At 49.5% G+C, this 11,082-nt stretch overlaps 1 protein-coding gene across 1 annotated transcript in view; it reads right to left on the minus strand.

Annotated features, from left to right (window-relative positions):
• The window catches only part of LOC143493394 (propionyl-CoA carboxylase alpha chain, mitochondrial-like), a 15,234-nt gene extending 7,185 nt beyond the window's left edge, over positions 1 to 8,049 (minus strand). Inside the window, exons 1-3 of the mRNA XM_076991798.1 lie at positions 7,904 to 8,049; positions 3,814 to 3,912; positions 3,503 to 3,556 (exon numbers count right to left, since the gene is read on the minus strand). Of these exons, the coding sequence (XP_076847913.1) occupies positions 3,503 to 3,556; positions 3,814 to 3,912; positions 7,904 to 7,978 (228 nt within the window). The 5' untranslated portion in view covers positions 7,979 to 8,049. The remainder of the gene's footprint in view (positions 1 to 3,502; positions 3,557 to 3,813; positions 3,913 to 7,903) is intronic.
• Positions 8,050 to 11,082: the final 3,033 nt, after the last annotated feature.

Here is an 11,082-nt window from a genome sequence, read left to right on the forward strand (position 1 = left end):
TAAAAATACAAAAGTAAAGAATAGAGGAATAGATAAATAAATACAAATACAAATTACGACAGGAGGCTCACAAGGCATCAAATGCCAGGGTATAGAGATGGGTCTTTAAGCGTGATTTAAAGACAGGCAAGCTAGGGGAAGTTTTTATATGCAAGGGCAAGTTGTTCCATAGTTTGGGGCCTATGACCGCAAAGGCACGCTCACCCCTGTGCTTTAGTTTAGCCTTAGGAATAACTAATAGTAGTTGATCATTTGATCTAAGTGATCTGGTTGGCCTATAGGGGTGTAACAGCTCAGATATGTACGCAGGGGCCAGTCCCCTTAAGGCTTTAAAAACAAACATTAAAATCTTGAGATTAATCCTGTAGTGAACAGGGAGCCAGTCTAAAGAGGCTAAAACAGGGGTTATATGATCACCCTTGCGGGTATTTGTCAGAAGGCGGGCAGCTGAGTTTTGGACCAGTTGTAATCGGGAGATGGAGTTTAGAGCAACCCCAGTGTAGAGGGCATTGCAGTAATCTAGCCTGGATGAAATAAAAACGTGGATGACATAGTAAAAGATAAAAAAGGTTTGAGCTTGGCTAGAAGTCTTAATTGAAAGAAGCTGGCTCTAACAACGGAGTTGATCTGTTTGTCTAATTTTAAGTGTTGGTCCATGATCACACCTAAGTTTTTTATTGCAGGTCTAGTGTACTTACCCAAGTAACCTAAATCAGCTGAGGAGGGACAAAAAAGTCTGGTTTTGCCCCAGGATCAGGACTTCAGTCTTGTTACTGGTAAAATTAAGAAAATTAGATGCCATCCAATCCTTAACGTCATCTAGACAATCAAATAGTTGTTTGACAGAGTTGGACTCATTACGTTTTAAGGGTAAGTATATTTGGGTGTCATCCACGTAGCAATGGAATGGAACACCATGTTTCCTAAAAATCAGACCCAAGGGGAGCAGGTACAAGGAAAATAAAACAGGTCCCAATATAGACCCCTGGGGGACTCCGCACCATAGAGGTGCTGAGGAGGAGGCATGATCCCCAAGACTGACGGAGAAAGTCCTGCCTGACAGGACTTGAACCATTCCAGAGCGCTCCCATTCACACCTGCCCAATGCTCTAGTCGAGAAATAAGAATATCATGATCGATTGTATCGAACGCCGCTGTGAGGTCTAATAGCACAAGAAGGACCGTGTTTCCCGCATCAGCAGCCAATAAAATATCATTGAAAACTCTTAAGAGTGCAGTCTCAGTGCTATGAAAAGTTTTAAAACCAGATTGGAACACTTCAAGAATTCCACTAGTGTCCAGGAATGACTGCAGTTGTGTCAGGACAACTTTCTCCAAGACTTTAGAGAGAAATGGAAGTTTGAAGATAGGACAAAAATTAGACAAGACTAGTGGGTCCAAGTTGGGCTTTTTAATCTGTGGATGAACGACTGCATCTTTAAAACTAGCGGGAACAACTGCCGAGTTAAGGCTGCTGTTTAAAATAGCTAAAATGCTAGGACCTACTGCTTCAAAGGCTTCTATAATAACTTTTGCGGGGATTACATCAGTGGGACACTCTGTAGGTTTTAAATGGCAAATAATTTCTTAAGTGTGACAGGGAGACCGGCTCAAACTGGTTTAAAGCAGTGGAGCAGGTAACAGAAAGAGAAATGTCACGTGAAGGAGGAGTAATAGAAGATCTAATGCCCGTAAACTTCTCAACAAAGAATTCTGATGACAAAGCGACAGATGAAGCCCTGGGGGCACTTAAGGCAGCATTAATGGTATTAAAAAGGACCCGAGGGTTGTGAACATTATTGAAAACAGTGGCTGAGAAGAATTTGTTTCTCAGTCTTAACAACTTTCTGATATTTTGTCCAGCTGTCCCATAATATATTAAAAGACACCTGTAATTTGTCCTTCTTCCATTTGCGCTCAGCGTAACACACTTACAAACACTTCTAGCAGCTCGGGTGGCAGCATTTAACCATGGCTCATTTTTAGGTTTGCACGGCCTAACTTTAACTGGGGCGATGGTATCTAGAATATTTTGAGAAGACAAATAAAAGAATGAAACCAAATCCTCAGTACTTAAATTAGAGATGGATTCAGGGAGGGTTACAGTCTGAATAAAAGCAGTGGAGAACTGAGTAACAGTAGAAGAGTTTAAGTAACGGTGGCTGTAACGCTGGATACAGGGTTTAGGGACGCGGGGAAGGTCTACATCAAACATTACAGGGCTGTGATCAGAGAACACGGCGTCGTGAATAGTTATATTAGACACCTGCAGCCCGTAGGAAAAGACCAAGTCCAGTGTGTGCCCGTGTTCATGGGTCGGGCCAGTAACATGCCGCAGCAGATTAAATGAATCAATAATGTTCAGAAACTCTTTGACCATCGGCTTGGCGGGACAACAGACATGCAAATTAAAATCACCCAGAATTAAAACAGCATTATAATTTGGCACAAATCCTGCGAGAAACTCAGAGAAGTCCTTTAAAAAAATCTTGTTGTATTTCGGTGGTCGGTAGATAACCGCGCAGAGTACGGGGGGGCGATCGACCCAGCTCAAACAAGTTCAGTTCAAAGCTGGCATAGGGGTCTAATACCAACTGCCGACTGGACAAACAGTCTTTAAAAATAGTGGCTATGCCCCCTCCTCGTCCAGTTATCCTAGGCGAATCAAAAACTTACAGCCCGCAGGAACAAGCAAGAGAGTCAACTCACCCGCGCTCACCCAAGTCTCGGTCACACACAGTACATCCAGATTATTGGAGGAAAAGAAGTCGTTAAGAATGAATGTCTTATTTGTAAGGGATCTGGCATTCACCAGGGATATCCTGATGGGATCTGGGTCACCAGCTGTCAGGGCTGCTCGGTCCAGCGGTCTCAGGTTACGCCAGTCTACCCCTCTCCTCCGAAGGTGAGGTGGACGAACAGGCGAGAGCCGGAGACCCACGTCCGCAGTATCAGGGGGCACCAGCCAGTTGTGATGAGGGTTTTTAGGAAGCCAGAGTCTACACGAGCGACGATCCAAGGTGTACTTAGTTAAAATACAGAACCACCTTGGTCCAGAGGCTCTCTCACATGAACTGAACTTCACTGCCAGGCCTCCGCGTTTACCTCGCTGTCGAGTACGTTTCTTGCGGGTGAGCAGAACCGGGACCCGGCACAGGTGCGCAGGTATGTCCCGCAGCAGTGGAGGGAGGGAAGTTTTCTGTCTGCCAGAATTAAACCGTAGCAAACTTTCAGATGCAGGCCGAATGTTAAAAAGTTATTGGCTGTCGTAGACTAATAGTGAGTCTCCAAAAGTTATAATTAATGAGACAAACAAGACGAACAGGACAAAAACTGATATAGACGGCAAGCCACACACACCGGCGCCATCTTGAGATCAAGGCGTTGATTCAAGATTCTAACTGAGTATCAACTGACTGAGGGTTTCATCGGCTCCCACACGACGACGCGGTGGATGAGGGGAAGACTGGGGTGCGTGTGGGGTGTGTGTGGTTGAACTTACGGAGGTGCCCAGGTACTGCAGGGTGATCTCCCCAGCAGGGCTACGCAGCAGACACTGAAACAAGAACCAGCAGCCAAGAAGTCACCAAAGACTCATTATGAGGGCTGACGGGGTCAGCTGTGTGTGTGTGTGTGTGTGTGTGTGTGTGTGTGTGTGTGTGTGTGTGTGTGTGTGTGTGTGAGTGTGTGAGAGAGTGTGAGTGTGTGAGAGAGTGTGAGTGTGTGAGAGAGTGTGAGTGTGTGAGAGTGTGTGAGAGTGTGTGAGTGTGTGTTTGTGTGTGTGTGTACGAGAGCGAGAGGGTGAGCGTTCACCTGCAGAACTCTGTGATTGCCGTTAATAGTGAGCGGTAGCAATGGAGAGGCCAGATTCCACTGCCCAGTTACCTCCACTTTCTCTCCATCAATCTCCACCTAAAACACACACACCAGGGACGGAGTTCAGCCATGGTGCTAGAATGTAATTCAGTATCAATCTATCATCGCCAGACAGGGCAAGTGTGTGGAGGGCAAGAGAGTATTCTCACAGGTGTTTAATCCCGTGAGAGAGAGTGGTGGGCAGTGTGTGTGTGTGTGTGTGTGCGCACACGCATGCACGAGAGAGAGAGAGAGAGATCTGTAGTCTGTTATCCTCACTCCACCTGATGACTTTACGAAAAAAACCAGGGGCTCTGTTTCAAATCCCATCTGCATCACACACCCCTTTAAGAAAGTAACAGGGGGGTTGCCTTTCAACCCAGAGCCACTTGTGTAAACAGCAGCCCAGCCCTGCGCTTCTTGGTCTGTGGGTGGGTGAACCTCCCAGAAGCCCCCGGGCCCCTGGTGCTCTGAAGAGCTGTCGTGGGGACGAGACCACAGCCCCCCAGAACATCAGCACCCAGCGTCGGAGAGGCTCGTGTCACTCACAGAGAGAACATCCCTCTCTCCACACATCTGCACCGCCTGCAGACACACGTGGAGCTCAGTTTGGTTCCGCTGGTTTGGGTCTGGGTTTTTTTCCTCTTACAGTGCTTGAAAATCTTTTGTGATGAGTGGATGAAAGCCCCAATGGAAATAGTTACAAAATGTTCTGAATAAAATCCCACAGGCGTCTGTTAGAAAGTACAAACACTTCTGCATACTACAAAAACGTTGTGGTGAATACCAAATTATAATGGCATTTATTAGTGTGCAAAACAGCAACAGCTGACCCCAGATCAGGAGGCTGGCCCTGAGGTTTGATTGGCATGATGAAGGCCACAGCTGTGAGAAATGAGCACACAAAAAAAAAAAAATCACAAAAATCAGGGGTTTTGACTTAAACAGGTCAGATCTAGGATCAGCATTTGCCACTGGAAGTTTCATTAATTAGATTATGTGGGCTGTGGGGAGCTGATACCAGATCAGCCCTTTTGATCCATCTGGGGGCCCTGAGAAGCCTTTCATCCCAAGTGCAGCTCCACAGATGAACAAACACACAGAGAGTGAGTGACGTTCTGAGAGAGAGAGAGAGAGAGAGAGAGGGAGAGAGAGAGAGAGGGAGAGAGGGAGAGAGAGAGAGAGGGGAGAGAGAGAGAGGGAGAGAGAGGGGGGCTCAGAGAGGGAATACTGGGAGCACTGTTGGAAAGGAGAATAGATCCTGAAGTGGTTTAAATCTGAGAACCAGAGTACAAGTAGGGAGGGGGGGGAGGAGGAGGAGGAGGAGGGTGGAGTGAGGGAGGAGGGAGGAGGAGGTGGTGGAGGGAGGGAGGGAGGGAGGAGGAGGTTGGAGGGAGGGAGGAGGAGGTTGGAGGGAGGGAGGGAGGGAGGGAGGAGGAGGGTGGAGTGAGGGAGGGAGGGAGGGAGGGAGGGAGGAGGAGGGTGGAGGGAGGGAGGGAGGGAGGGAGGGAGGAGGAGGTTGGAGGGAGGGAGGGAGGGAGGGAGGAGGAGGGTGGAGGGAGGGAGGGAGGGAGGGAGGGAGGAGGAGGAGGTTGGAGGGAGGGAGGGAGGGAGGGAGGGAGCAGGGAGGGAGGGAGGGAGGGAGGGAGGAGGAGGAGGTTGGAGGGAGGGAGGGAGGGAGGGAGGAGGAGGGTGGAGGGAGGGAGGGAGGGAGGGAGGAGGGAGGGAGGGAGGGAGGAGGAGGGGTGGAGGGAGGGAGGAGTGAGGGAGGGAGGGAGGAGGAGGTTGGAGGGATCTTTTCTCTCTGGGAGAACCATGATACAGGAGGCCAGAGATCCAAGCCTGTGATGAGCAGCACTAGCAGGAGTTGAGGAGACTGATGTAAACACGGATGAAGCTTCACAGATTCTGAGACAATGATGGAGACTACAGGATAGTAGAGACTACGGGACGGTGGAGACTACAGGATAGAAGAGACTACGGGACGGTGGAGACTACAGGATAGAAGAGACTACGGGACGGTGAAGACTACAGGATAGTAGAGACTACGGGACGGTGAAGACTACAGGATAGAAGAGACTACGGGACGGTGAAGACTACAGGATAGAAGAGACTACGGGATAGAAGAGACTACGGGACGGTGAAGACTACAGGATAGTAGAGACTACGGGACGGTGGAGACTACAGGATAGAAGAGACTGCGGGATAGAAGAGACTGCGGGATAGAAGAGACTGCGGGACGGTGGAGACTGCGGGACGGTGGAGACTGCGGGATAGAAGAGACTACGGGACGGCGGAGACTACAGGATAGAAGAGACTACGGGACGGTGAAGACTACAGGATAGAAGAGACTACGGGACGGTGAAGACTACAGGATAGAAGAGACTACGGGACGGTGAAGACTACAGGATAGAAGAGACTACGGGACGGTGAAGACTACAGGATAGTAGAGACTACGGGACGGTGGAGACTACAGGATAGTAGAGACTACGGGACGGTGGAGACTACAGGATAGTAGAGACTACGGGACGGTGGAGACTACAGGATAGAAGAGACTACGGGACGGTGGAGACTACAGGATAGTAGAGACTACGGGACGGTGGAGACTACAGGATAGTAGAGTCTACGGGACGGTGAAGACTACAGGATAGAAGAGACTACGGGACGGTGAAGACTACAGGATAGAAGAGACTACGGGACGGTGAAGACTACAGGATAGAAGAGACTACGGGACGGTGAAGACTACAGGATAGTAGAGACTACGGGACGGTGAAGACTACAGGATAGTAGAGACTACGGGACGGTGGAGACTACAGGATAGTAGAGACTACGGGACGGTGGAGACTACAGGATAGTAGAGACTACGGGACGGTGAAGACTACAGGATAGTAGAGACTACGGGACGGTGGAGACTACAGGATTGTAGAGACTACGGGACGGTGGAGACTACAGGATAGTAGAGACTACGGGACGGTGGAGACTACAAGATAGAAGAGACTACGGGACGGTGAAGACTACAGGATAGTAGAGACTACGGGACGGTGGAGACTACAGGATAGTAGAGATTACGGGACGGTGGAGACTACAGGATAGAAGAGACTACGGGACGGTGAAGACTACAGGATAGTGGAGACTACGGGACGGTGGAGACTACAGGATAGTAGAGACTACGGGACAGTGGAGACTACAGGATAGTAGAGACTACGGGACGGTGGAGACTACAGGATAGAAGAGACTACGGGACGGTGAAGACTACAGGATAGTAGAGACTACGGGACGGTGGAGACTACAGGATAGTAGAGACTACGGGACGGTGGAGACTACAGGATAGAAGAGACTACGGGACGGTGAAGACTACAGGATAGAAGAGACTACGGGACGGTGGAGACTACAGGATAGAAGAGACTACGGGACGGTGGAGACTACAGGATAGTAGAGACTACGGGACGGTGGAGACTACAGGATAGAAGAGACTACGGGACGGTGGAGACTACTGGATAGAAGAGACTACGGGACGGAGACTACGGGATAGAAGAGACTACGGGATAGAAGAGACTACGGGATAGAAGAGACTACGGGATGGTGGAGACTACGGGATGGTGGAGACTACGGGATGGTGGAGACTACGGGATAGAAGAGACTACGGGATAGAAGAGACTACGGGAAGGTGAAGACTACGGGACAGAAGAGACTACAGGATAGTAGAGACTGCGGGATAGAAGAGACTGCGGGATAGAAGAGACTGCGGGATAGAAGAGACTGCGGGACGGTGGAGACTGCAGAATAGAAGAGATAGAAGAGACTACAGGGCGGTGGAGACTGCGGGACAGAAAAGACTGCGGGACGGTGAAGACTGCGGGACGGTGGAGACTGCGGGACGGTGGAGACTACGGGACGGTGGAGACTGCAGAATAGAAGAGATAGAAGAGACTACAGGGCGGTGGAGACTGCGGGATAGAAAAGACTGCGGGACGGTGAAGACTGCGGGACGGTGGAGACTGCAAGACGGTGGAGATGGTGGAGACTGGGTGTGAGGCGAGACTCTTACTGTGTAGGTGCAGTGAGAGTGTGTGACACAGCCAACATGTGAACTTCTTTCTCCAACTTCACACTCAGCTCCCATCTCTTCCTCTCCTGAGGAGCATTAGAGACCCTGGAGAAAACACACACACACACACACACACACACACACACACACACACACACACGACAAAGCAATTTACACACAGTGTGCTAAAGAAACCCTGTAACAGCTGTAACACCGCAATGTTGACAATAAAATCAACATTTCATAAAGCAGATACTGACACTTTACAACAAAACCCAACAAGCACAACCTCACCCCAATAGGCCCGTCTAACCCACCTCACACAGGCCCGTCTAACCCACCTCACACAGGCCCGTCTAACCCACCTCACACAGGCCCGTCTAACCCACCTCACACAGGCCCGTCTAACCCACCTCACACAGGCCCGTCTAACCCACCTCACACAGGCCGTCTAACCCACCTCACACAGGCCCGTCTAACCCACCTCACACACGCCCGTCTAACCCACCTCACACACGCCCGTCTAACCCACCTCACACACGCCCGTCTAACCCACCTCACACACGCCCGTCTAACCCACCTCACACACGCCCGTCTAACCCACCTCACACACGCCCGTCTAACCCACCTCACACACGCCCGTCTAACCCACCTCACACACGCCCGTCTAACCCACCTCACACACACCCGTCTAACACACCTCACACACACCCGTCTAACACACCTCACACACACCTCACACACGCCCGTCTAACCCACCTCACACACACCCGTCTAACCCACCTCACACACACCCGTCTAACCCACCTCACACACACCTCACACACACCTCACACACACCTCACACACACCCGTCTAACACACCTCACACACACCTCACACACACCTCACACACACCTCACACACGCCCGTCTAACACACCTCACACACACCCGTCTAACACACCTCACACACACCTCACACACACCTCACACACACCTCACACACACCTCACACACACCCAATCCTAAAGCAGGGAGGGAAGGAAATCTCGGATTTGTTAATCTCAATAACAAAAGCAGCCACTCTATCCTGGCTAATCCCTCCTCCCTCACTTCCTGCCTGTTGCACTGATACTGGGAACATGTGCTCTGGAACACACACACACACACACACCCCGGCCATAGGATGATTGACAGTTTCTGTGTTACCAGATCTAAAGTAAATCAATTAGAGAGAAGGGACCCGCCTCCCCTCTATGGTGGGCCAGTTACCTCAAACAAACACACACGAATAACTTTAGAAAGTGATTAAATAGAGAGGAAAGGGGGAGAGGGAGAGATGTTTGGACAGATGGCTTGTCCTTCACCTCCATATGAGAATTCACAGAACATGACGTACATTTGATACTGTTTTCTACAAGATTACTGCATTATTGTATGCTTGTTAATGCCTTGTACAACATGACTGCGTTTGTTGTACGTTTGATACTGTTGTGTAGAAGGTGTGTGTGTGTGTGTCTCTGTTCCCTGGGTTTTGTGGAGGTAAAACACACTCTGTTCATGGAGAAGCCACATTGGAGAACCAGAGGTGTCTGTAAGAGCTGTAGGAAGTACTGAAATACCTCAAGAGTACTGAAATACCTCATGAGTACTGAAATACCTCAAGAGTACTAACTACTATCAACCCCTCAACAATAATGAAATACCTCGAGCCCTCAACAATAATGAAATACTTTACCACTCGGCAGCGCTGATGTGCATGTTGGAATGGTGTGTGTGTGTGTTGGAATGGTGTGTGTGTGTGTTGGAATGGTGTGTGTGTGTGTGTGTTGGAATGGTGTGTGTGTGCGTGTTGGAATGGTGTGTGTGTGTGTGTGTGTGTTGGAATGGTGTGTGTGTGTGTGTGTTGGAATGGTGTGTGTGTGTGTTGGAATGGTGTGTGTGTGTGTTGGAATGGTGTGTGTGTGTGTTGGAATGGTGTGTGTGTGTGTTGGAATGGTGTGTGTGTGTGTTGGAATGGTGTGTGTGGTGTGTTGGAATGGTGTGTGTGTGTGTGAGTGTTGGAATGGTGTGTGTGTGTGTGCGTGTTGGAATGGTGTGTGTGTGTGGTGTGTGTTGGAATGGTGTGTGTGTGTGTTGGAATGGTGTGTGTGTGCGTGTTGGAATGGTGTGTGTGTGTGTGTGTGTTGGAATGGGTGTGTGTGTGTGTGTGTTGGAATGGTGTGTGTATGTGTGTGTGTGTTGGAATGGTGTGTGTGTGCGTGTTGGAATGGTGTGTGTGTGTTGGAATGGTGTGTGTGTGTGTTGGAATGGTGTGTGTGTGTGTGTGTGTTGGAATGGTGTGTGTGTGTGTTGGAATGGTGTGTGTGCGTGTTGGAATGGTGTGTGTGTGTGTTGGAATGGTGTGTGTGTGTGTTGGAATGGTGTGTGTGTGTGTGTTGAATGGTGTGTGTGTGTGTGTGTGTGTTGGAATGGTGTGTGTGTGTGTTGGAATGGTGTGTGTGTGTGTGTGTGTGTGTTGGAATGGTGTGTGTGTGTGTGTGTGTTGGAATGGTGTGTGTGTGTGTTGGAATGGTGTGTGTGTGTGTGTGTGTGTTGGAATGGTGTGTGTGTGTGTGTGTGTGTGTGTTGGAATGGTGTGTGTGTGGTGTTGGAATGGTGTGTGTGTGTGTGTGGAATGGTGTGTGTGTGTGTTGGAATGGATGTGTGTGTGTGTGTTGGAATGGTGTGTGTGTGCGTGTTGGAGTGAGTGTTGTAACACTGAGGTGAGTGCTAGACCCTGCTGGTAAGAGTACATCAAACGCCTGCTGTACTATGAGCACAGACATAAATCAGCACAAAAGCGGACCATGATCTGATCTCCTGAAGACATGAGTGGAATAAAAAGACTCAGAAAACACACTCACATGCACGGACACACACACACGGGCACTCACACGTGGACACAGAGGGCACAAATGGTTCAAACAGCACATGCCACTACATCTCAACAGCTCTAATGTTCCCTCCACCTGGGAGAGGGTCTTCTGAACACCCCAGCTAGAAGACGTTTGCTGCACGTTCTGTGTCCAGTGGTGGGAGCGATCACTTTCTCACAAGAATTATAATAATTATCGTTATTTTTTTACTTTCTACACGTTTACCTTTCTTACCTTTACCCAACAGTCCAAATCTGTTATGAGAAAATGACTAAAGGAT

The sequence above is a fragment of the Brachyhypopomus gauderio genome, unplaced genomic scaffold (genome assembly GCF_052324685.1).
Source record: "Brachyhypopomus gauderio isolate BG-103 unplaced genomic scaffold, BGAUD_0.2 sc86, whole genome shotgun sequence".
NCBI classification, from domain to species: domain Eukaryota; kingdom Metazoa; phylum Chordata; class Actinopteri; order Gymnotiformes; family Hypopomidae; genus Brachyhypopomus; species Brachyhypopomus gauderio.